This window comes from Neopelma chrysocephalum, unplaced genomic scaffold (assembly GCF_003984885.1).
Source record: "Neopelma chrysocephalum unplaced genomic scaffold, ASM398488v2 Primary Assembly neopelma1_119, whole genome shotgun sequence".
NCBI lineage: Eukaryota > Metazoa > Chordata > Aves > Passeriformes > Pipridae > Neopelma > Neopelma chrysocephalum.
Window position 1 is genome coordinate 1,807,000 of NW_020897781.1, and position 25,761 is coordinate 1,832,760.

At 52.6% G+C, this 25,761-nt stretch overlaps 2 protein-coding genes across 2 annotated transcripts; one reads left to right on the forward strand and one right to left on the reverse strand.

The window, feature by feature from the left end:
* The first annotated feature begins 1,550 nt into the window (after nucleotides 1-1,550).
* Nucleotides 1,551-10,365, forward strand: LOC113974381 (tyrosine-protein kinase Srms-like). The gene is made up of 8 exons (XM_027697466.1): nucleotides 1,551-2,022; nucleotides 4,369-4,490; nucleotides 5,313-5,479; nucleotides 6,390-6,528; nucleotides 6,976-7,134; nucleotides 8,070-8,251; nucleotides 8,404-8,560; nucleotides 8,833-10,365. The coding sequence occupies exons 1-8, from the start codon at nucleotides 1,667-1,669 to the stop codon at nucleotides 9,024-9,026; spliced, it is 1,476 nt and encodes a 491-aa protein (XP_027553267.1). The 5' UTR covers nucleotides 1,551-1,666; the 3' UTR covers nucleotides 9,027-10,365.
* Nucleotides 10,366-14,707: 4,342 nt separating this feature from the next.
* Nucleotides 14,708-17,400, reverse strand: PPDPF (pancreatic progenitor cell differentiation and proliferation factor). Its single transcript, XM_027697467.1, has 5 exons — nucleotides 17,288-17,400; nucleotides 16,366-16,454; nucleotides 15,507-15,581; nucleotides 15,254-15,350; nucleotides 14,708-15,052 (listed from the first exon to the last, which is right to left on the reverse strand). The coding sequence occupies exons 2-5, from the start codon at nucleotides 16,418-16,420 to the stop codon at nucleotides 14,941-14,943; spliced, it is 339 nt and encodes a 112-aa protein (XP_027553268.1). The 5' UTR covers nucleotides 16,421-16,454; nucleotides 17,288-17,400; the 3' UTR covers nucleotides 14,708-14,940.
* Between the last annotated feature and the right edge of the window lie 8,361 nt (nucleotides 17,401-25,761).

A 25,761-nucleotide genomic window follows, 5' to 3' on the forward strand; every position in this document is an offset into this window, starting at 1 on the left:
TAAATCAGTCTCCAGTCTCCTGCACACCAGAAGTCCTCTTTCTAAACACTAAGGCACAGACATTCCGTGCTGGATCTTATCAGATGTCTCTCAGTGCATAACCAAGCAGCCCATTTTGCTCCTGATGGAGCATGAGATGAGGAGCAGGCTTGTCACAAGTGCTGCAGAAGGACAGCAGAGGGGATGTCCCTTCCCTTTGGGTTGCAAGTCCTTCTGTGCTCCATCCCCAGTACCCTTCCTAATGCTTAGGTGGGAAAAAGGCACAGAAACATTACAAATCCCTGTGTGGCACCGAGGGCAAGGCATTTTTGCAGGTTGTTTGGCCATTATGGGACACACAAGATGCAGGACACAGCAGATCTAGAGTTGCTGGCCCAGGGGTGGGTCCAGCTTGTTCCTCACACACCACCCAGTTGCAGTCTGCAGCCCAGACCCCTAAAATTAATTTTCCGTATTTCTTTTTGAGCAGCCTCCTTCAAATCCCAACTACACACCCAAAATGAGCTACCCAGACCAACTGCAAGAAGAGTAGGATCAAAATGATGGTCTCAGGGCCAGGAGTGGATTTACCAGGCACCAAGGTCCCACTAATTAGATGGAACAGTTAAATGACAAAGTCCAGGCATGGGGTGAGGGGTTGCAGTTGGGATTTCTCACCAGAGCAGTGATCTTCAGGTGGCTTCAGGAAGATGTGAGGGGGAAATCTGTCCTTTGGCTGATGGCTGTGGTTGCTGTGATTTGGTAGGGGGGTTGGAGCATGTCAGTGTCTGAGTGTGACCAGGTCTGGGGGAGGATGGGTGTGCTGGCACATCCGGAGCTGGGGGTTGTGTGCCAGGGCGCAGCTCCGGATGCCTCGCACGTGCCTGAGGCTGATCCAACCCCTGCATCAGGCAAGGACCTCCTGAGACTGGACAGGACCCACCTCTGGTGGAGGCTGAGCAAGCAGCAGATCCTAGTGGAACTGGGAAGGGGATTCCCTAGAGGTCCTGTGCAAGGGGGAATTAGTGGGAGGAGGCAAAGGTTTTAGTGGGGTAACGCTGGGAGGTCATTGTAGACCGAACAAAGAAAGGATCTTGTGTTATAAACCCCACAATATCCACCCAGGAAATATCCAAACACTTCAGATCTCCTCTGAAGTTATTTCTTAATTCTGTTTTAACTCCCGTGCGTTTTCGGATGCAATTATTGTCCTATGGAAAAAAGAAAATATCCTCCCACACAAGTGAGATGAAGAATATTAGCTGGAGTCAGCCACTTGTGACAAGAGCTGCTTGAAGAACAGAGAGCTGTGTTTATGGTGCTCTGCTAACAAGCAAAGAGCACACTTTAAAATAATTAATAGATAAAACAACAGCCGTTCTCCTTCTTCGAGAGCGGCGAGCCCGGCTCCAGCTGTGCCCGTCTCCCAGATGTGCCCGTGGGTCTGAGCGTGGGACTCCTGCCTGCAGACTCATCCCGCCTGCAGACTCGTCTCACCAGATGAACCAGTTTCACTTTCAGAAATAGGAAGTTCGCCGGGAAGGGCCGGCGAGCGCCCAGACGCGTGCGAAGAACGCGGGGCGGCAGGATGAGCTGCCCGGCCGGCGGCATGAGCCCGGGATCACCCCTTCCTCCGGCCCCCCGAAGCGCGGTGGCATAGCCCACCGCACCCACCGCATCACCGGGGATGGAGCAGTTTGTCAGGAAGCGCTTGAGCTTCCTGACATCCTTCTGGAACAAGCTCCGTCCCCGTGCCGTGATGGAGAGCTGCTCCCTGGGGTATCTTGGTTCTGACTCCGTTTCGCTGCACTCGGAGCCGAACTCCATTTCCTTCATCCCCAAGTCCTCTCTCTGTATCGCTTTATACGCTTTCACAGCCCGGAGCTCCGAGGAACTGAGCGTAAACGCAGGGGACAAACTGCGTGTCCTCAGAGAAGAGGGGGATTATGTGTTAGCCCGGCGGCTGCTGGGGGAGCCGGCCATGGGCTACGTCCCTGCTGCCTACGTGGCCAACCTCAGCCAGGGCACCTCTGCTCACCGCCCGTAAGTATCCGATGCTCTGGATCCGTTGGGGGATGGGGCTGGACCAGGGTAGCACATCCCTGTGCAGGGAAAGGCAGCGCTCATTCTCCGCAGCGATGGGGACAACGAGCTCCTCGTCCCCTGCTTTTGCCATCAGTGGTGCTGGGACTGAGTGGGGATCTACCCTGCCCTGGGCATCCCGGCCCTGGAACTCCTGCAGCTCGTGGTAGTGTGGTAAAGAGGTATTCGGCACAGCAAGCGAGATTTGGGGGATGTGCCAAGGGGAAGAGGTGCCGGTGCCCCTTCCCGGCCGCATCACCCTCGCACAGGATGGGGTGTTTCTGGACTGGGATGCGGTGTGGTGGTGGGCACAGGTAGCAGCTATGGTGCCAAATAAACAGGCTCCTGCTTGCTCCGGCTGCTCTCCCTCTTGTCCTGCATTAAAGGGGAGGCAGCAGGGAGGGAGGGAGTGAGCTGGGAAAACTTGTACCTGAGCCCTGCCAGCTCCAAAGGGCTCGGGAGCATGGGAGGAAGCAGTTTGGGTTGGTACGAGCCAGGAAGCCCAGAGATGTGTAGGGCCAAGATGTAGTGCTGCTGCTTCTGCCATCTGGCTCCTGCTTATCCGGAGCTGGGGGGGTCCCTCCCTATCGGTGCCTCTCCCAGCCGACACGGAGCTCGGGGTGATGTCTCAGCCTTCTGTCAGCTGGGGAAAGCCCAGACTCATCGTTGCATAAGGCAGCCTGGTCCCGACACGTCGGGCAAAGTGCCCCGAGACACTGCTGTTCCCTCTGCTCCTGGCCCTGAGTCACGCCAAGTGCGAGTGCCGGGGAGCGCCGGGCTGGGGCGGGTGTGTCCCTGGAGACCCCCCCGCGCTGGCCCTGTGCTGTGTGAGTGACGGTCAAAGAAAGGAGCAGGAGAAGCCTGGGAAGGGTCCCCAATGTGAAGAGTCAATGCTGGCAGCCGGTGGGATGGGAGAGACCCTCCCTGCGTGAGCTTTGAGGGGACAGTTGGACAGGCTAGAGCGGAGTGTGTGTGTGTTTGTGTGCACATGTATGTGTTTGTGTGCACGTGTGTGTGTGTGTGCACGTGTATGTGTTTGTGTGCACATGTATGTGTTTGTGTGCACGTGTGTGCGTGTGTGCACGTGTATGTGTTTGTGTGCACATGTATGTGTTTGTGTGCACGTGTGTGCGTGTGTGCACGTGTATGTGTTTGTGTGAATGTGTGTGTGTGCACCAGCCATGCACAGCTGGTGCCCAGCCCCATCCCGAGGACAGGGGTGAGGAGGATGCCGAGGCTGGGAGGGCGGATGGCAGTAACGAGCACACAGACTCTGCGGAGCCGCAGGTCGGAGCTGGGTGGTAATTTGTTCAGCTGCTGTAACCCCATCACATATAATTTCCTGCACGGCTTCTCAGACGCTGGTGATCCCAGCTAATGACGAAACCTTCAGCTTCTCACGTCTTGGTTGCCTTAGGCTGGATGGGGTTCCCCACACTCCCGTGCATCCCGCTGCATCGGGACGCAACCAGCCAACCTGCCTTTCCTTGATGGGGAGTCAGTGATGAATCTCAGTGCTGTGACACATCAGAGGGGTTTGGCTGGTCCTCCTGTCTAGGGACTGTGAAGTCCCCAACCAGGTGTTTTCACTGATGCCATTTCCTCATGGGCTTAGAGTTGCTTCTGTCTATAAACTGCAGGTCAAGAAGTGCAAAGTGATCCTGTGCCTGCAGGTGTTGCTCTCGTGGCAGGACACACGTACAACCCCACCAGAGCATCCTGCACACAACACCAGGTGGTTGTTGCTTCATTCACCACAGGCTGTGGGCCGAGGTGCAGCACTGAGCCACGGGTGTAAACCTCCCGGGTTTGGGATGGGGCTGAGACCTGGACAGCTCAATACAGTGGTGTTCAGACACTGATGGAGGAAATGCCCCATCCCTGGAAGTGTTCAAAGCCAGGTGGGATGGGGCATTGAGCAACCTGGTCTAGTGGAAGGTGTCCCTACCCATGGCAAGAGGAATGGAGTGAGATGAGTTTTAGGGTCCCTTCCAACCCCAACCATTCTTGCATTCTCTGATTCTATGAAATGGTTTGCAGTCAGTGAGCTGCAATAAACTGCAGGAAGTGCCTGCAGAATCCACCCAATAAAACAGCCCTGATGCAGGCAGCCACACTTACAGGTTCTGAGACATGGACTGGCTGCTGTGCCACTTGCTTGGTGGCTGCAAGGATGAGCAAAAAGTGGGATCCCAGGAGCTGCTCCCCCTCCCTGGCTCAGAAGGTGCAGGATGCCCTGATATGGATGCAGCTCCATCCATGCACCATCCCCTTACGCTGCACTGACCCCTCTGCTCTGCTCCCCAGCTGGTACTTCAGCAAGATTAGCCGAAACGAAGCGGAACAGCTCCTCCTCTCGCCTCCCAACCAGCATGGCTCCTTCCTTGTCCGGGACAGTGAGAGCAGCAAGGGCGAATACTCTCTCTCAGGTGACTTTGTGGCAATTATCCAGAGAAAATTAGCACAGGGAAAGGAACCAGTTCCTTAGGGCAGGTCCTGGCTTGGTCAGCGTGGGGTGAAAAACAAGGGAATAAGTTTAAAGCATTTTTCAGCACCTTGTTGAAGTGAACCAGCTGCTTTCTGAGAGTGCAAAGCTAACAGAGAAGGGATGGACTGCAGAATTACTGCAGTAAAGGAAAGTGTGTGGCTCCTGTCCAGGGTGGGAAAGCTGTAAACATTTCCCTGTGACTTAATGATGGTGTCGTGGCACTAACTCCCGGGATTTCATTCCAACAGCTTTTGTCATCTGAGGTTGTTTAAAAATATGCTGCCACTCCAGATTATCAGGGCCTGGGCTGCACAGACCAAAATCTGAATTCAGAGGGGTTTGGACCGGGCAGTGCTGTTACAGTCTGGTCCTATCCACATAAAAGCAATCCTGAGAAACTCATGGCAAACCCCCCATCCCACCATCAGTCCCTGGGCTGTGGGAGTCCCAGCTGCCACTGGTGTAACCACCTTGAGCAGCTCTGCTGTTCTCTGAGCAGGCCATTTCCACAGGAAATAATCCCTGATAAAAACGCATCACCTCTGTGGTCCAAAGGAGCCCAGCTCACCCACGACCAGGAGTCCTCTGAGCCAGGAGGTGGGAAGAGAAGGGATGTAGGGATTGGGGTATAACACTCCAGGGGTGAGTTGTGTTGCTTCAGGATAATTAAAAGACTGGGTGTCTGGAAAGGAGAGAGGGTGAAGGTGGGAAGGAGCTGTTGATTGCACGAGTTGAGTTTTCCCCAACCTGGGCTTCCCCACAGTGCGCAACCACACCAAGGTCAGCCACTTCCGAATCTGCAAGAGCCCCAGGGGCAGCCTCTACATCCAGAAGGGACACCCCTTCCCCAACATGGAGGAGCTCCTCGCCTTCTACACAGAGCACTGGAAGGTCATCCAGAGCCCCTTGCTGCAGCCCTGCAGCCCCGCGGTGCGTACGCCAGTGGCTCGGAGCAGCCCGGCTCCCAGGGATGAGCAGAGTGGAAAAAAGGAAAGAAAGACTAGGGAAAATAGAAATAATTACTCTATCCATTTGGGATTTGAGCTTTATTAAACCAAATTTAAAACCCACCTTTAGTATTGCTGCCAGCATCACCTTTCATCAGCCACGCCAAGGCTGGGCTTGGCATTTTATGGATTTTTGACTGGGAAAAATTAACAGAATTTTCTGAAATGTCTTGTCCATCTCAAAGACTAGAAACCAAGTTGTTACAAATCCCTTCAATTCTGATTCGGGAAATACCTGTGCTTCCAATATTTTCCCGAGAATATAAGACATACACATTACTTTTATATAGTTTTCATACCAATTAGTGTGGCACTCATAAATTTAATTACAGTATTAATCCCAAATTGCCAACTCATTTCCTGATTAGAATTCCATCCACTGATTACGACTTAGAAATAGCAATTAAACACGTGAATAATCCAAGAGTGAAATTGAAAGGTGTAGTATAAAAGAAATGCTTAATGAGCTGAAGTCTAAATATTCCGCAATAATATTAATTTAGTTATTTTTATTTATTTGTGGAAATGGAGAAAAGCCACTTCTGAAGGCTGATTAGGAGTGAATTACGACTTGAACTCCTGATATTTCATGTAGTCTCCCGAATCTCCCCCTTGCACACTTGGGCTTCCAGCAGGGTTTAGGCAGATGATGCCCCACGTGCTTTGTGAACTTTTAGCAGAGGGAAAAGCAATGCTCGGGCTGTAGCCCCCGTGCACACAGGTGGGGCAGCATCATGTCCTGCTGTGTGGGCACCAAAAGCTGGTGCAGGCTCCACCAGCAGGTCCTGCCTGGCTGGCTGGTCCAAGAGTGTCATTCCATGTCCCTTTGGCAGACCCCCCCTGAGAGGGATGGCTGGGAGCGCCCGCGCTGGGAATTCACCCTGCGGAGGAAGCTGGGAGAGGGTTACTTCGGAGAGGTGTGGGAAGGGCTGTGGAGGAACACGGTGCCAGTGGCCATCAAGATCATAAAAGGTATGTGAAGAATCAGATGTTAACAGCGGCCAGCTGGGTCTCTCCTTCACTGCCACATCAGTCACACTCTTTTGTTTCCTCATCCTCTTGGTCACTGTGACTGTTTAATCAGGCAAATTATGGTAGGACCCGGCAAGGAGCCGCTGGACTATTTCTGTGGGCAGACCTAAGCTTGGGCTGCATTGCTATAAAATGGCTCCAGTCAGTGGGTTTAGGATGAGTGACATCACATCAAGTCAAATGGGTTTGTGACAATGGGATGCAATGCCCTGTGGAAAATGTCTCTTGGCTGTTTGGGTCTGAGACACAGTTTGTGCAGACATAAGCTTTGAAGGCAGGGGTGGGCTGCAGGGAGGACAAAGGTCCTTAACCAAGTTGGAAGTGCTGAGGTGCCAACAGCCACATGAGAAAGTAGGTCACAATGGCCGTGTTGGCTTTCTCACCCAGCTGACATGAAAGCAGAAGACTTCACCAAGGAGATTCAGAACCTGAAGCGCCTGAGGCATGAGAAGCTGATCCAGCTGCATGCTGTCTGCTCGCTGGATGAGCCCGTGTACATCATCACTGAGCTCATGCGCAAAGGCAACCTCCACAGCTACCTCAACAGTGAGTACCGTGCCAGCGCCACGGGGAGAGGGCTCCTGGGACACTGCTGCTCTAGGGGTGCTTTCTGCACCCTGTGAATCTGAATGGGGACCCAAAGAGAGCACCAGTCTGGTTTTGGTCGGTTTTAGATCAGTGGTAACACAGATCAATCCATGGGCACTCGGTGGAGACCGTCTTGGGTGACCCCAAGACCCAAAAACATGGTCTGGTGTGGTTTTGGGTGTCTATGTGGGCTGGGTCCATATCAGTCCCTGGGAGCCCAAGAATGCTGGTAGGGACCTTCATCTCTCCTTTACCCACCCATGGTCTGCCTGCTCCCACCAGTGCACACAAATCCTACTGCTGTGTTTGGGCAACACCACCTTCTTTAGGAATGAAATGGCCAAACCTCCCCAGGGGTTTGTTCATGTGCAGAGCTCATAAGAGGCCATGATCCACTCATCATCCTATATCAGGTTATTTTTCTTGGCCTTTCTTTTCCTGATGCAGTAATCAGTCTTGAAAGGAAACAACTGCTCCCACTGAGACCTGTTTTTCTACTGGGTACACCCCCTCCCACCCACACTGACCTCGTTTTTGGTTGGAGCTCCAGAAGCATTTGGTGCCGGAGGAGCTGGAGCTCACAGGCACAACAGGTTGAGAGGCCTGGTGGGAGATTTGCATGGCAGAAGGTCACCTTGAGCTTTGAACAAGCCATGGATATCTGCATCTTCATTGCAGCACGTGGTGCCTTTCAGAGCTCCATTCCTGAGGAGCACGTAGCTGTGCTGAATTTCCCACACAGTGCCACAGGACAGTTAGCCAGGACCTCCAATTCAAGGTTTTACATGCTCCCCTAGTTCCACATTGCCGGCACAGGGTCTCCCTCCAAACCAGAACACTCAGAACAGATGTTGATAGATTGCCCCCAACTCTTGGATCATCTGGATTAATAGGTCCTGAAGGGAAGTCCCTGGGCACCTCCCACCTGCTCAACATCGCCTGCCAAGTGGCGGATGGGATGAGGTACCTGGAGGAGAAGCACATTGTCCACCGGGATCTGGCAGCCCGAAACATCCTGGTGGGAGAGGAACTCACCTGCAAAATTGCTGATTTTGGACTTGCCCGGCTCCTCAAGGTCAGTCCCATTACCCTGGGCCACCAAGCTGCCCCGTGCTGCAGCCGTTCCCTGCCATCCTCTTTCCCAATCTGCAGCTCCAGCAAAGCCCCAAAAGCAGTCTCTGTGTTGATCATCCCATCCCTCATGGCCCATCTCCCATTGCTTTTCAGGATGACATTTATTCCACCAGCAGCAGCACTAAAATCCCGGTGAAGTGGACGGCCCCAGAGGCAGCCAACTACCGCACCTACTCCCTCAAATCCGATGTCTGGTCCTACGGGATTCTGCTCTATGAAGTCTTCACGTATGGACAGATCCCGTATGAAGGTAGGGCTGCCAGCACACTCCTGTGCCCTCCATCCACGTGCTGAGCAACTTGTCCATGGTCCCCAAGAGCCAGTGTGTCATGAATTATTGTATTGTCCCTTCCACAAGGGATGTGGAAGCAGCTCCTGGAGCATGAGCAAGTTATTGTCCATTCTAGGGATGATTTACAGGGATTTGCCGTGGTTGTAGAGTGGGTGCAGGAGCTGGGGGAAGGAAGGTGATATGGGCTGGAGGATCTCCCACATCCTTCAGAGCAATCTTCTTCTTTGCAGGGATGACAAACCAAGAAACTGTACGGCAAATCACCAGGGGCTACCGCCTTCCCCGGCCCAGCTCCTGCCCTCCTGAGATCTACAGCATCATGCTGGAATGCTGGAGTGGCAACACGGAGGAGCGTCCCACCTTCCTGGCCCTGCGCGAGAAGCTGGGCTTCATCTACAGAAGGCTGCTCAGCTCCCTCTCCTGAGGGACCCCTTCCCACCATCCTTCCTGCACAAGACCCTCCAAGGCCAGCTCTTGCCAAGAAGTTCCTTTCTGCTAGTTTGCCCTTTGACAGGGCTACAAGGAAAGCACATCCCCCAAAAAAACAGTCCATGGTCCCTCACAGTCAGGATGCAGGGAGGTGGCAAAGGGAAAAGGCAATGAGTTGTGGAGAACTCGTTGCCAGCACTTGGCTGTGTAGCAGTCTGGAGAAGCCCCATGGTAGCAGAGGCATCACCCAGAGTTTACATCTTCATTCAGCCAGTAGAGTGGGAGGTCCCTGTCACTCCCCACACCAACATGAAGGTTTGCAGTTCATGTTCAGCTGTGGCTCCGCTTGATTTTTCTTGTAGTGTGTGTCCAGAGTATTTATCAATAAATGTGTGTGCATCCATCCGTGGGAGTCCTCACAGAGCACTGCTGGATGCTCTGTCCATACCACACTGCTCTGCTCCCTCCCAGGAATCATAGATTGATTTGGGATGGAAGGGATCTTCATGGTTCATCTTATTCCAACCCCCCTGCCATGGGCAATGACACTTTCCACTAAACCAGGTTGCTCCAAGCCCCGTCCAAGCTGGATGTGAACACTCTCAGGGATGGGTTCAAGGAACCCATCAAGGATAGGTTCAAGGAAGCAATGGTTTGCAACCAGTCCCACTCTTGGAACCACAGATATAACCATTTTTTTGTCTCTTTGGACTCTGTTCATCCAGGTACACACTAAACCTCAGTGTGCCTCTGCTACCCCTTCCCCAGCCAGCAGCCCTGCTTGCCCTGAGAACCCTGCACAGGCAGCTCCTCTCTGGGCTGCTCCACTCTGGATTCTTGTCTCACTCACCATCGTGTGTTAATTCCAAGAAAAATATATGTTTGGGATAAATTACCTAATGCCTTCTTATCTCAGGTGCAGGCAAGGAAGGTAAAACTGCTTCCTTCACTCAAAAGAGAGTTTTGCTCTTTACCCCACCCTTGGTGCAAAGCCAGGAGATGATCCCACCACCCCCAGCTCCTCACTGATCCCAGGGCACAGCATTACAGGGCGACCTTGAGCCTCTGGTCCCTCCCAAGCCGGGGGAGCATTTGCTCCAGCCGAGTCCCTGTTGCCCATCCTGCCCATGCACACTCCCAGAGGCCAGGCTGTCCCTGGCAGCAGTGGAAGGACTCATGGAAAAGCAGCAGTTTGGAAAAGACTCCAAACTGGTGCAGGCAGCCTCTCTGGGGTGGCCTGAGTGAGGCTGCTCGAGCACTAACACACTCATGGCACTGGTGGCAGGAGCACAAAGTGCTGTGGGTGAAAGGCAGCTGGCACTGAATTCCTCCTGATGAGCCTATTTTGCCTGTTTGCAGGTGGCTGCTGGGACTGAGCCAACAGCTGTGTTGGAGTTTATAAAGTTAATAAAGTTTATGCAACACTCCCCACGCCTGGGCAGTGTCCGTGCTGTGTGGAACGGCAGAAACAAGTCTGGCTGTTAATTGAGCAAGTCTCAGTGCACGAGGGGCCTGGAAAGGGGAGGCAGGAATGTGGTTTAGGGGAGGGATGAATCCTGCTCTGTTCATGCTTCCGAGAGAGGGTGAGGCGGTTGCTGAGCCCACGGAATTGTAGCCATGCCCTGGGAAGATGGCAGCTCCCGGTTTGAGTGTTCCCAGATGGAAAAAGCAGCAGGTTGGGTTTGGACATGGTTGCAAGAGGAAACCCTAATTTGTACAAGGATTTTTCAGCCTGATCAAACACTTGAGCAGAGAGAACACCTATGCACAGTCAGGTCCTGCAAGAAAATAAAGACCGAAGCTGTGTCTGGCAGGTGAGGAGTTCATGGCACACCCAGTAAGGGCAGGGTAACCTGTGGCACAGGCACAGTGGGGCTGCTGCAGCACAGAATCATAGAAAGATTTGGGTTGGAAAGGACCTTCAAGACCACCTTATTCCAACCCTGTTGCCGTGGGCAGGAACACCCTCCACTAGACCAGGTTGCCGAAATAGGAAGACATTCAATCTGCAGGTCTGGTTGCCACCAGATGGAGCTCAAAAATAAGCAGGAGGAGAAGGGTGTGTGTGGGGTGACGAGGTGCTGGGGCTGGCACAGGGCGATAGGGCTGGTGTTGGACACGGTGGTCCATGGTGGGATACCTGGAGAGGCCAGTGGGGCTGGCAGGGCTGCAGCAGCCTCCTGCCTGCACTGGCCCATCAGACACATGGCTCCAAAACAGTTCACTCAGCTGTTGCAGTGACCTGATGGGGATGTGGAGCAGGGAAATGGGGGCATGATGACACGGTGCTGCCCAGAGCAGCTTTTCTTTCCTCCTCCTCCTCCTCTGCTGCATGAAAAGCTGATCCATTGCCCGGGTTTGCCCTTCAGCACGGTCTGCTGGGTTTTGGCATTTCTCCGAGTCATTACTTGCTTTCTAAAATTAGACAGAGTTGGTGGGGGTGGGGGGGAGCCCAAATTTTCCCACCTGGTCCCAGGGTCTCAGCCTGGGCTGGGCACTGCAGATCCCCCCAAAACTGCACCAGGCTTTTCCTTAAATCCATTGCACAAAGGCAGGGATGGTGTGGCCCCAGTCTTTCACGGACCCCTCCGGAGTGGGCACTGCAAATCCTGCTGTTAAAGGCATTCTGCTGCTCTGTTTGCAGCCTGGCATGTGCCCTGTTTGCACATTCAAGGATTGGAGCCTTGACCCAATGGCACTTGGAAACAGTGTCAGGCTAATGCAAGGTCTTTGAGCTGCACAGCTCATTTCTATTTTTAAGATTCCACATCAGCCTTCGAAGGGTGAGGGGGAAGCAAAGCTGTTGGAGGAAAAAGAAAACAACAAAACAACCCCAAGCAGCAAGAGGCAAGGAATGAAAGGAAATATTTCTCACCAGAGGCCGCAGGCTGGTACAAGGGACACTGCAAGGGATGAGAGGGGGCAGAAACCTGCAAGTTTTTGACCAAGTATGTGAGCTAATCAACAGTCAAAACACCTCTAGGGGAGCAGAGGGGGGGACGACAATCCCAGTGGAGTTGGTGCCCTGGGAGATGGGATTGCCCCTCTGACAGCAAGCCCTGTGGAAAGGGGGAGGATGATTAGGGAGGGGTACCGTGTATGGGAAACCCCTTTGCTTGTCTTGTTTCTACTGCTGTGTCTCTCTTGCTGTCCCACCACAGCAGGCAGCACAATGACACAAGACACAGGAAGTCAGCTGGAATCATAGAACTGCTGCTAAGATCATTGAGTCCAACTATTCCCCAGCACTGCCAATCCCACCTCTAACCACATCCCCAAGTGCCACATCTACAGGTCTTTTAAATCCCTCCAGGGATGGTGACTCCACTGCCCTGGGCAGCCTGTTCCCATGCTTGATAATTCTTTCAGTGAGGAAATTTGCCCTGATATCCAATCCAAATCTCCCCAGCACAATTTGAGGCCATTTCACAGAATTGTGGAATGAGAGTTTTCTCTCATCACTTGTTACTTGGGAAAAGAGACTGACACCCACAGCAGTGGAGATGGAAAGAGAACAAAAATAAACTTGCCTGGCTGTCAGATGCTTTTCCTAAATATGTCTGAATGCTGTGGAGGTGCAAGAAAGGCACTAAAAGCCTTTCAAGCCCAAGCAAACAAGGCGATGCCAAAGGCTTTGCTCTCAGCAATACCATGAAGCTGCCTGGAAGCACATCTGGGGGGCTGTTCCTCTTTCTTCAGTCCCACCAGAGAAGGAGCCTGAGTCTGTGACACTTTACAGACATTCAGAAAAACAACCTTTAGTTCAGCAGGGGTTTTCCAGGCAGTTTTGCTCCACTGCACAGGGAGCCACGGGCATAAGGGCAGCCACAGGCAGGTTCTGCAGTCACTGCTGTAAATCCAACCCACCTTGCAGCAATGTGAGGATGAATTTAACCTCCATCCAGGTTGGAGGGGCATCATCAGTGTGTCCAGCCGAAAAGCAAGGGCACAGGGTTATTACCTTTGGTCTTCCACTTCCTCCCCCGGGTGCCTGGGGATAATTGTTGGGCTTGACCCTCACTGATCACGAGGCCAACAAGCAAATACAGCAATATTGACTTTACCTTTGTGTGTCCACACTGTAATCTGCAGGCTTGGAAAAAAAATATTTGCCTCTCCAAAATGTGGGGCTTCTGCTGGGAACCAGCAGTTGAGGAGACTCTGCTGCTGCCCTGAGGCATCCCGGGGGCGAGCAGCACCCAAAAGGGTTTGCTGAGGCAAGGAAGGCCCTGGAGCAGTGCCACAGCCATGCTTTCCAGCTTGCCAGCCAGACAAAAAGCCTTGTCTTGTCTTACTCAGAAAGGATTTATTTTTGCTTGATTTTCCTGTGTTCTGGGAAGTTTAAAGGCTGCCATGTGCCTCCTGTGATACACAGCCCCCTGCACACAGGTGGAGCCACCCCACAAACAGCAGTTTGCTTCCTGGCTGGAAGTTGCATCAGATCTGTTGTGGGGTGATGTGCTGCTGTGGACATGGGGGTCACCCATAGGGTGCTGGCAGCCTCTGGAGTCCAAACTGTGTGCCCAGGGCTGTTGAGACACCCCCCAGCCATTCCCTTTGGATGCACATGCTTACACAGGGAGCACAGAGGTCCCACTGCTGTCCTGGCCCCTTACAGGGACAAGGGACACAGACCCTCTGCCCCGAGGACAAGTAGAAGCAGAGCTCAAGGAAAAGCTTACTCAACACTTTTCCCAACCAGAAACAAGGAACAAAGCAAGAAGTGACCTCAGATGCCCCTGCAGCACAGACAGAAAGCACAGCAGCCCTGCCCCCCCTAATCCCCCCTCCCCAGCTGCTCCCTGCCCTTCCTCCTGTCTGCCTTGGGGCACCAGAGGGGGAAAGTCATGGCTCAGGGGTCCCATGACCTCAGCTGCCATCAGGGCTGCAGCACCTGGTGCACACAGGGACAGCCCCACACCTCATGCTGTGGCTGGAAGCAGAGCAGGAAGATTTGGCATCTTTAAATCAAGCTCTGCCAGGGTTTTTCTGCCTCCAGCAGGAACAAAGGTGCTCCCTTCACCCTGGCACAAGCAGGCTCCTTTATTCCCAACTACCAGGCTAATCACAGAAGGACCAAGCAGCCAAGCTGACTAATTAAAGGCAAAAATCAGCCAAAACAGACTTTAAAGCAGCACAGCATATGGGCCAGCTGGGACCCAGGGCTGCCAAATCCAGTGCACCCTGAGCTGCCACCCACACCACGAGCTCCAGCCTGACATCAAGACCCACAAAATGCACGCCCTGAGCAAGCCTCATCTCTCCCCTCACTATGGAAGGCTCATTTTTCACTCAGTTCCTTCCCCCAGCCCCAGCCAGACTGGCTCGGGTCCTGGCACTCACTCCTACCCCTCGAGGCACGAGGGTAGGGCAGCGATGTGCTGAGGGAGCAAAACAAGTTCAAGCGCCAGCAGCGACAGGCTGTGCAGCCAAGTAAGGAGAAAAGGGTGGGGGGAGGCGTTCGCAGCATCACCACAGCCCAGCCAGATCCTGCTCACGTACAAAACACACAGGACCGGTGAGTCACACTGGCATGTGATATCCGGCATCACCAGTTCCTGCCGTCGGAAGCTGTGCTGTGCTTTGCCCTGGTCCAGCCCCACCGACACCCCCAGCACCCCTCTGCCCTCTCCCCTCCACGCACGAAGAACAACCCAAGGAAAATAACCCACAGAGTTTTAAAAGGCTGCTCAAGTTTATTAGTTGCCATTGTACGGAGCTCAAGGTAATAAAACGTGTTACCAAGTCTGCTTAGTTACACTGGGAAAAGAGTAAAAAGGCTGGTGGTGTGGAATCGTCGGGGTTTGCTGCACTTTTCCATCACGAGGCAGCAGCTTTGCCCTGGAGCAGCCAGCTACTCTACGGGGAGGGGGCTGTGCCCGCCGGACGCGGAGCAGCCGCCGACCCGCTCACGCCGAGGGCCCAGAGCTGGGCTCGCTGACGTGGCGCCTCCGTCCCGCGCCCGGGGCTGGCACCGGGCCACAAGCCATCGGTCCTGTTGTCACCCGCAGAGCTCCCAAGCTGCAGGACAGAGCAGAGAGAGGGTCAGGCCGGTGTTGAAGTGTGGCATTACGGCTCTGCGCTGACTTCTGCAGCAAAGGGATGGGTGCCCTGGGCACGGCCCATCGGGTCAGGATGCACCGTGGGGGATGCAGCAGGGATGTCCCCAACTGCCCTGGGTGCTGCATTGGTGCTCCCCCTGTGTCATCTCAAAACACTCACCCCTGTGGGGACTCCGACACGGTTGTCATGGTCGGGTGAGTCGTCTTCCCAAAGAAGAAGCTGGCCCACCACTGGCCGGGGTCAGACTTGGGCAGGTCTGGGGGACAGTGCATGCCAGGGAAAGTCCAGGTCAGTGCAACCCACGGCCACCCCACTCTCATCCCATGGGAGAGGCTGGGTCACCTGCAGTCAGATTTGCAGAGGAGGGGCTGGGAGCAGAGTCCCCACCTGAGCCAGGACAGGTGGCACTTACCCAGGGAGTGGGGGATGACTTCCCCAGAGTACTCCGAGCTGCAGGAGCTGCTGCTGGATGTGGAGCTCAGGCGCCCTATGGAGAAATCATGGCCATCAGAACCACTGCTGCTCCTTGGTCTTGCCATCAGAAGCAAACCATGGCCTTGGTGTGACTGTCCCTAGGTGACACGGCCCAGTCTTATCACTAGCTCACTCCAGTACTTGCCCGGGTTTAGTGCCAGGTCAATAAAAAACACTAGGAAGGGAATACTGATGAGATTCTAAGAGCAGGGAGCGGAAAAACACCTGAACACCTCTGTAGGAGAACACCTACAACCCCAAGGACATCATTTAGTGGCTTTGGGAGGCCTATGCAGATGACTTGAGGCCAAGAGGATGCAGATTCCTGTGTTCTAGTCCAACTGCTACAAGCCTGTTGCTTGTTTCAGCTCAAGGGGAATCCTTTAACTCTCTCTGGTTTAAGCAATCCATTAAACCAAAAAGTCTCTGCCAGGAGAGGTACCAGTAGCAACCATTGCCCAGACTGGTTTTCCAGCTCATTTCTATAGCAACAGTGCAAGGTGAAGCCATCACCTCCCCTTCCCTATAACCTTAGCAACAAGTGAAGGTTTGAGATCCCTCACCAGCTGGTACAGCTGGGCAGGGGCTGCAGGGCCCAAAGGAGGCTCTGGGCAGCAGGAGGGACACTGATGGCTGTCCCCTTTTCTCAGCAAAGGCTCACACGGGGCTCTAGCTGAAAGCACAGACCTGAGCTCAGCTCCATCTCTGCTGGAGCCACATCCCCCTAGCCCCTGGCAGAGCCCCCAGCCTGCTCCTCCAGCATCCTGAGACCACCCCAGCCCCCAGCCCGCCCTTACTTCTGCGGTAGTTGTGCGTGGCCATGAGCGAGCCGCTGGATGGGATGGATGCCATGGCTCTTGATCCTGGTTGTCGTGCAGATCTAAACCTGCGAGCACAGAGGCAGCTGTCAGCACCCCCCTGACCCACACCTGCACCTCAGAAACCTGCAAGGGTGTAAATGGAAACATCGTGGCTTCTGGAGAGATGGGACGTGCAGCCCCGCGCTGGGAACGGCGGCTGGTGCTCGCAGAGCTGCACAGGGATTAAATCCACAGAGCTCTAAGAGCTACGTGCAGCATAATTCCCTCGTACACAAGCGCCTGCCCAGAGCACAGCCCGGCACATCCGCACAGCCCGGCACATCCGCACAGCCCCTTCCCGACCCCCCGCGGGTGTTTTTCTTGCAGGAATCCAACTCCCCTCCTTGTATCAACAGCTGGAGTTATGAAATCCCTGACGGATGTTGCATAAGGAGCAAAGAAATGTTCAGCTGGGGCACATACCGAGGGTGTTCCAGCACGAGTTTCCAGCCCCAGCCTGCCCTCAGCAGCCTCCCCATCACCCACAGCCGGGACAAGCCTGCCCGCCCTTCACCTTTGTTGTGGTTCATTCCAGTTCTGAACTAGAGAGAACTGAACTTTCTCCTCCTTGCACAAAGCACCTTCCTGCCCAGAGCTGACTCTTCCCACAGTCTGATCCCCCTTTTTCTTCAAGAAAGCTCAAAAAAAGGCTTAGGGGGGCCAAGGGTGCCAGATCCCAACAGCTGGAACTGCGTAGGGGACACCGAGCCCCGCCACCACCCGCGAGAAGCAACCTGGCCACCCTTAGCGGGGGACACTGAGGGACGGAGAAGTTTCACCCCAAAGCGTCTGAGCGCCGATCCCTGTCGAAGAAAAACCCCCAGAGATCGCCACGAGCCGCCCCGTTTCCCCCCCGCACCTGGGTTGGGCTGCGGGCGGCGGGGTCCGCTGGGGTCCGGCGGGGAGGGCGCTGGGGCCGCGGGGCCCGCGGTGCGGGGTGTGCGCTCCGCTCGGTGCGCCCCGCACGGCCTGAGCCGCGGCGCTGCCGCTCCGCCCTCGGACCGAGCTTAAATCCCCTCCGGCCGCGCCCTCCCGCGGGATCCGCCAATCGCCGTGGGGGCGTGGCCGGCCACACCCCTTCCCCGCGGGGGGGAGTGTGGCGAGTGTCCACGGAGCGGTGGCTGAAATCTGGTGTGGCATTAAAAAGCCTTCAAAAATGGAGTAAAAATGAATAAATAAATATGGGTTTGAGGGGTTCTGAGCAGGCTGGGCTGTGTCAGTTTTGGGGGAGAATGTTTTATTTCAGAGGAAAGAGCTTGAAGCAAGGCCAAAGCACAGCCCACACCACAGCCCAGCTCCTCCGTATTTGGGTACCAGTGCAGCATCATGCGCAGATGCTGTTCCATAAATCACTGGTGGTGCAGGGTGAGAGTCCAAGACAGCCAAGGCAATGGATATGTGTATGAGGAAATGTGTCCATGTAAAAGGAACACAGAGACTTCATAGAAAATTGCTTTCTGTATGGAATGGAACTGGGGCTGAGAACAAAACACTCAGAGAGATGCCAGAGCCTTGCAGTGTCTCCACAAAGGCAGTTTGGTACTTGCTGTGTCTGAAGTATTACTCATTTATTTTCTCCCAAAAAGCCACTCCAGACCAGACTGCTGTGGCCCAGCACACTGGGGGTTTGCAATAAAATCTTGCACTTTCAGGTGCAGCCGTGGGAAAAACATTTTTGGAAGGGGATGTTTTAGCTATTTTAAGGACTGGGGACAGGAGAGAGCCTATATCCCAGCCTGGGGTGGTTCTGGCACAAACTCTCCATACAACAAGGTTCATTCCTCTCCCAGCCCCCAATTTTTCTTATTAATCCCGAGTTATTCGTTAAGCACTGGGGCAAGGAGCCAGAACCAGGGGAGGCAGCGCTGCATTGCTCCAGGACATCGATCTCTCTGCCCAGCTCATGGGGCAGCAAAAGGTCCAAGCTGCCCTTGGGACCGTGTTTCTCTGCGGGGTAGGAGCACCCTGGCATGGGGACATTCCAGGTGACCCATGTCCCCAGATGTCCCCGCCTGGCCCAAGAAGAAGGTACCACTGCTGCCACAGCCACTGGGGTGGATGCCATCCCTGTGCACAGCCCATGTGCACACTCCCAGGAAATCAGCTGGGATGGTTTCAGGGAAAGCCTTGGCATCACAAGTCTGTAAAAAAATTGTTTATTTTCAAATTCTGCCTCAGAGGTTTAAGAGCCAACACAGGTGCACACACGGCCCAGCTCGGGACCAAGTTCCTCCAGCTGTGCCTCAGTTTCCCCTGTAAGGATACTGACTCAGCGCTTTCTAGGGAAGGATTTGGCTGAAAGCTGTGGTGGACTTTGAATATACAAACACCAACAGGCACGTGGCTGTTTTCATTCCCAGCATTAGGATTTGCTTTTGTGCCGCATGATCGGGTTTGATTGGCGGTTTGTTTTTGAGGTCCTGGCACTCCCAGGCCATTCGCTCCCAGCCCTGCTGGCAGCACACCATGGAAAGCTCTAGGGCACAGGCTTGGGAGATTTTTCTGGCCCAGAAGGGAAAGACAGGAAGGCTAAAAATTTGATGCTTCAAACCTGAAAAGTCACTTTTGTTTTAGTGAAGCCAGTGTCATTTCCCAGGTTCCTCCTCAATTCCCAAGAGATGTATTCCTGCCATCCTCAGTTCCTCGAATAATGTACAGAGTAATAAGTGTGTATTGATATAAAGATTATATTCTCTAATGGAGTACATTCTCCCCAGTGGGTACAGGATGGCTGTGTACCCCACTAAGCCTAACCGAGCTAATTGCTTTAATTAATGATAGAGCAGAGATGAGCAACCCTGTCCCAGTCCCTTTGTGCAATGACACCACCTAAACCCATGTCTGGGGCTGCTTTTAAAGGATCAGTTCATTAAGCAGGTAGCACTGGGGGTGTGATGTTGCACAATAGCCATGGCAGGTGAATCAGGGCTTTCCTGGTTCAGGGGGACCAGTCTCCAGCAAAACATGCCTTGCTCTGCTTTTCATCCCAAAATCAATTCCATTCTGCCTTAATGAAGCAGTGGGAGAAGCATGACTGGGACAAAGCAGCCAGGGGGATTGATGGAGCAGCCAGTCTGGTTTCCCAGCACAAAGCCTATTCTGGGTGTGTTGAGAAGACAAAGATATATTTTATTTGTATTGATCAGGAATCAGTGGTTTTAAAGCAAGCAGATGACAAGATTTGGATAGATTTTCTCTTTGTTTTTCCTCTAATTAGAGCCTCTGAGCGGACTGCAACTCTCCCCTCAGTTCTCTTTTCAGCAAGTTTTCAGTGTTTTCTTTTTTTTTTTTTTAATCTCGCTTTTGGCTTCTGGCAATTGGCTTTTGTTATCTGCCATTTGTGTGGGCTGTTGGGAAACAACCTTTTGTGTCATTTTGTACTTGGCAGAAATTTCTGGAAGCCAGCAAAGGCTGCGGAACTGAAGGAGCTGCTGCCTCTGGACTCTCTCAGCACTCCTGGGCCATCACCAATGGATGTTTGCTAATGCTGGGGATGATGGGGCACCCCAATTCCCAGCCAAAGAGGCTTCATGCTGCTACCAGATTCCCTCTAGGGATGTGACATCTCAATGGCTTCAGGAATTTGGTCCATAGTTGCTCAGCAGCCCCTTCCCCACTGTCCTGCACTGGACTGTGCAGGATTTCCTTCCTGGGTAAGGAGGCAGCACTCGCTCCCGGCACATCAGTACAATCACAGAATGGTTTGGGTTGGAAGGAACATTAAATCTCGTCTCATTCCCTCCCTCTGCCATGGGCAGGGACATCTTCCATTAGTCCAGGTTGCTTCAAGCCCCATCGAACCTGGCCTTGAACACTTCCAGGTATGGGGCATTCACAGCTTCTCTGGGCAGCCTCTTCAGTAACACAGACTTGAGCTCTCTACAGTCCTACGGAGCCTGATCCTGCACCACCGAGGGTTTTCCCTGGTTCTCCCTCTGTTGTGGACCCCTTGCTGCAGAGGAGGGAGCAGGCAGGAGCTGCGCTCAGACTTTGCCCTCCTTTTCTCCCTCCTCCCCTCTTTCTCCGCCTCCTCCTTCTCCTCCTCCTCCTCCTCCTTCTCCACCGCATTTTCCCGGCTGAGTAACTCAGTGCCAGGTTTGGGATTAGGGCGGCATCCGCCCAGCGCAGGCAGCTGCTGCCACCTATGGATAATAAATACCCAAATTGTTCACCCCAGATGCCACATTAGGGCCACCTCCTCTCACCTCCTCTGACAAGGCTGGAGCCAGAGCATCTGTGAAACCAAGCCCGTGGTCATGTTGTGACCTGACACAAATGCCTGGGCACCTTTCCCTGCCTGTACGGGTTTAAATCAGAAAAGGGAATGTCCTGGAAATGCTTTCCTTAAGCACAATGCTTGAGCAGCATATTTTACCTGTCACTTGAAAATCATGCTCTGCCTTTCTGGGATATGTGCAGCAGTGACCCAAGTGCCACCTTGGCAGGAGAATAAACCAAAGCCAGATCTGGGGATGGCACATCCTGTGCCCGCAGTGATGGGAGCAGCTCTGCTATCTTCACCTGCAGTTCATGCCAAGGGCTCATTTCCCAGAAGGCACAGGGAATTGGCATCAGGACCCCCCAAAATTCTGACTCTGATCTGAAAATGCACACATTGGGGAAAGAATTAGGTAGAGAGTCACAAACTGTCTGATTTGCCTATGCAAAAGGGATGTCTGGAAAGCCAGTGAAGAGAGATGACAGCTGTTCACTGTAATCCAGAGGCTTTTGGTGAACTTGGTCCCTCAAGTTCCTGGCTTTTGGTCCCTCTGTTCCTCTGTAAAATTTGGAAAACCATCTTTCAGAAACCAGCAGCAACACTGAGCAGGATCCATCTCTGCAGAAAACTCTTAGACCAGCATCTCCTTTATGGGATTGGGGGAGATGTCAACTACCAGTCACTACCATCATATGAAAACAAATTATTCCCTAAAATAAATCCTTGGGCTTTGATGGGAGTTGATTCAGCAACAAGTTTTCTCATTAAGTTCCCTGATCCCCATTTCACTCTCTGGATGCATCCAAAGCTTATGCTGCTATCCAGGTATTTCCTTTAACACCTCTACTAAAGCCATCCAAAGATATGGGCAGCCAGGGCTCTTTTCACTCAGTGGCTGTGGCTTTACAGGAAAAGCCATCCCCGGGATTAATCAGGCTTTTCTTAAATGGGAGATGTGCACAGCTGCCAAAACAAACACGTCAATCTGTTGTAGCTTGATACAGCACCAGACAAGCTTTTTATAAACCCAGAGTGGTCCAGGAGCAGCCAGGCATCCTGCAAACAGCCCTAAACCACAGGGCAGAGGTGCCTTATCTCACTTGGGATTGACCTAGATTGGGGTCTGCCCCCTCCTCGGCACACAGGGAGATTTAAGGGATCAGCTTCTCACAGCCCCCACAGATGCTGCATTCAGGCACCAGAAATGTCAGTGTCCATGATGAGATTCATCAAAATGGTGTTTTTCTCATTCTCTGGTGCTAAAAGATATTTCAGAGCGTGGAAATGTTCATCCTGGCTGCTTCCCAGAAGGACAGCAGCTCAGGCTGAGCAGTTTTATCCTCCCCAGCCTCAACCCCGCAACTCAGCCATTTGGTAGAAAAGGGGGTCCTGGAGGAGCATTCCCATGGCACACCTGGAGCCACGTGTTCCCACCCACCCTCAGGACAAATGGGGGCAGTTTTCAAGGCCTTTAGGCATTGCCCCTTCAGCATTGCTGCCTCAGATCACTTTGGACACCTGATGGCTGTGGCTACACCAAAACCTCACTGGGCAGGTCCCAGCAGTGTGAGCACGATGGTGGGTCCTTGGGTGCAGCCTGCCCTGCACGAGATGCGCTGCTGATCCATCAGGGATGACACCAGATTCCGTTCCCAGCTGGCCGAGTGGCTGAAGGACTTGAACATCTTGTTATCACTTCCAGAGTTTATTTTTAAACCTGTGGCTCCAATTTAAAGGTATCAGAAGCATGCACTGAGTGCAGGACCTCAAAATACTCCCCTGTTCCTCCTTCCCCTGTCTTTCTATCCCATCACTCCTGTCTTCATTTCCCCTCTCCAGACCTACAACATGAACATGAGCTGAAAAACCTGCTCACATTAAAAGTTCCATTAAATCTACTCGATTCCTGGAAGTGTTCAAGGCCAGGTTGGATGAGACTTTGAGCAACCTGGCCTAGTGGAAGGTGTCCCTGCCCACGGCATGAGGATTGGAATGAGATGAGCTTTAAGGTCTCTTCCAACCCAAACCATTCTTGGATTCTCTGATTCTATCATCTTTTCCTATTTGTGCCTCGGGCCAGGAGTGCTGCCAGGCAAACACACAGGGAGAGTCATGACACATCAATATGGGGACCTGGAAAGGTTGACCTCAAAGCCAACCCCAGGTAAACATGCCCTAGAAACCCCTGGGACGCTCAGAGGGAAATCCCATCCTGTCTTAACACCAGCTAATCTGGGGTTTAACTGAAATGGGAATGCCTGTTTTATGTGCACCGGCAGTCGGGATTCCCATGGGATGCATGTTGTACACACGGGGAGAGGATGGCCAGTGTCTTGGTGTTTTGAGCTTCCACTTCCAGCAGATGGTAAATGCTGAAAGAACTGAGTGCAAAGCATCTGCAAAGCCTCCAAAGCTGGTGTGGAAGGAGCTGGAAGCCTTACCATCAGAAGAAGAAAACTTAACAGCGTCCACTGTATCCACAAATTGCCCTTTAGAGGACAACCTCTGCCCTACCCACCTTTGATCCGCTTTTCCGATGGCTGTTTCATGAGCCCAGAATGAGACCCTGCATTTCTTCCTTTCAAGGACTGCATCTCTATTGCTTTGCACAGGAAGAAGGAAGAAAATAGCAATTTACAGCTATTCCTGTGTCCAGCCTGAACTTTTCCCCAGTGAGAGCAGAGCTTCTGGAGTGACATCAGGGCTGGCATTCCTCATGGCTGCCATCTGCCCTGCCCAAAGCCTCACCTTCAGAGGAGACCTGATGCATTTTATAGCAACAAACCCACAAGTACTTAGGGAGCTGAACACGTTATTCCTGGGCAGAAACACCCCCAGTGCAAGGCAAATCCAGGCAGGCAGCCTGGGGTGTTCTCATCCCAGATCCATACAAATTAATGGCACTGCGGATTATTCACTCTCCCAGTCACACCGTGGGGGGCCTCTTTGGGAAAAAAAATAAATCCCAATTATTTTTTCTGGGCAAATGGAAATTTTAGCCTAGTTTAAAGCACCAAATCCCAGCCTGGGGGCTGTAGGCTGGGTGGGGTCGAGGTGATGATGAAAGGGATAAGAGGTACCTGCCATGTATGTGTGCAGCCTGCCCATCCCTTCTGGGGGATGGGGCGCATTTCTATTTTCCTGAGTCACCCTAAATCATTTGGTCGTGGTTTTTGGGGTGGGGGAATCAAGCCTAAATATGATGCACAGGAATTGTTTCAGCTGGGACCTGAATCTGGAGCCAGATGGATGGAGACAAGGCGCTAAACTTCAGCCGCCCTCAGATTCTGCTGGCTCAGGTCTCTGTTATTTTACACGGCTGAACAATTAAGGACAAATTGCCACTGTTTTTCAGGAGGGAAAATGATCACACTCGGGCGTGACAGTGGAGCTTGGTGGTCCCCAGGGACCACATGTGTTTGGTGGAACCCTTTTCCCCAGGCGCCGGCCAGACCTGGGCTCACAGCTGTGGCTTTAAGCTTCTCGGAGGCTGGGGGCAAAGTGGCTTAATAGAGCTGGGATTAGCCAGGTCTGACAGCCCTCTCTCCTACTCAGGTCCTGGACTATTTATAGCCTGATGGGCTGTCAGGCTCTATTTCAGTGCAGAAGGACAGTGCACTGCCCGGTTCTCTTTTTCCTGCCCGGGAAAAGGGGTGAAAATTACAATTCTCTTTACTGGAGAAGGAAAGGAGACTGGAGAGTTCCATCCCATGCTCACCTGGCCCAGCATCAAAGGGACTGGGATTTCTGTCATCCCCATCTTCACTGACAAATGCAGCTGTGGCCCTGCTGAGGGCAGTTCCCAGGTTGTCTGCAGCCCTTGTGTAAAAAAGGAGGAGATTATTTATTGGAAAAGTAATAACATATGGGTAGAAAGAATAAGGGTTTTATATAACTCTCCCTCCCACACATTATCACACTTGCTGTCCATCTCCAGCACATCCAGACCTGTGATAACACTACTACCCCTGTCCCAAATCAAGGCTGGGGCAATCCCTTTAAACACTTTTAGACCCTTCTCCTTGGAAGTTTCTTTTTATTTTTTCTGGCATTCAGTGCATATTATGTTGTGCAAGGAATGCTAAATAGAAGTAAAAGATAGCTTTACTATCATATTTCTAAGATAATACCAATAAGCTATATTACTTTTTAAAGCCTCCCTTTAAGCACTAATGAGAGGTTAGGAACATTTTAATTTACATGATGTGTAAGTTTTTAACCCTCAGTCTAGGAAGGTAAGAGTACCTTCCTAAGGGTACCTGATTTAGCTGTTAAATTCACTGGAAGGGTGGTTTGGGCCATAAAATTGGTCTGGATCATTGCATAGCTTTATTCTAAATTAGTTTCCTTTTGAATATTTGGCTATATTTGGCTTTGGGACACAGAAAATTTTGCATTAGCCTTGGAATTGCACAGATGACACAGGTATAAATATTCTGAGTCCACATATTATTTTTTTAATGCAAAGAAAAAGTCATCATACTGCTGAAGGAGATTACTTATGGTTTCCTTGTCCTCCTAGGACTTGAACCCCATCTCCCATTAAATGAGATGATACTCATAAATAACAAATTCTTGAGCAGCCAACATATGTGTTGCAGGCGCAGAAATCTCTATTTGCTCTATTTTGCTCTCTGTTTTGCTCTATTTGTCCCTTGCTTTACTGTTTGCTCCTGGGCTAATGCCCAGAGATGTGGGGCAGTGCCTGCAGGGCTTGCCCAGGGACATGTTTTCCCTGTGTGCTGTGCAGGGACCCCTCTCCTCCCAGCACCTGTGGGAGCACAGCCTTTCTGCACCACTGGGACCACCAGGGGCAGAGCAAGGGATGTGGTGTTTGGTGGTCTTGGGCCCCACTCCAATCCTGGCCCTTCATCCCAAGCTGCCATAAGGGGGCCAAACCTCACTAGACCAGCACTTCCATCATTTCCCCTGTTTTCCAAAAAGCTCTTCTTTTTATCTCCCTCCACCCCCTGTCTTCCTCCCATCCCTCTATCTCTCCATCTCTCCATCTCTTCATCTCCCTCTCATTTCTCTATCTTCTTTCTCTCCTATCTCTCCATCTTTTATCGTCCCACCTTACTCCCATCCCTCTATATTCCATCCTGCTGTTTCCC

Excerpts from the sequence above, each read along its gene's own strand:
- LOC113974381 (XM_027697466.1), top strand. The coding sequence starts at position 1,667 with ATGGAGCAGTTTGTCAGGAAGCGCTTGAGCTTCCTGACATCCTTCTGG. Across the intron at positions 5,480-6,389 it reads TGCAGCCCTGCAGCCCCGCG|ACCCCCCCTGAGAGGGATGG; the intron begins GTGCGTACGCCA and ends TCCCTTTGGCAG. Across the intron at positions 7,135-8,069 it reads CCTCCACAGCTACCTCAACA|GTCCTGAAGGGAAGTCCCTG; the intron begins GTGAGTACCGTG and ends CTGGATTAATAG.
- PPDPF (XM_027697467.1), bottom strand. The coding sequence starts at position 16,420 with ATGGCATCCATCCCATCCAGCGGCTCGCTCATGGCCACGCACAACTAC. Across the intron at positions 15,351-15,506 it reads AGTCATCCCCCACTCCCTGG|ACCTGCCCAAGTCTGACCCC; the intron begins GTAAGTGCCACC and ends ACTGTCCCCCAG. Across the intron at positions 15,053-15,253 it reads GTGTCGGAGTCCCCACAGGG|CTTGGGAGCTCTGCGGGTGA; the intron begins GTGAGTGTTTTG and ends TCTGTCCTGCAG.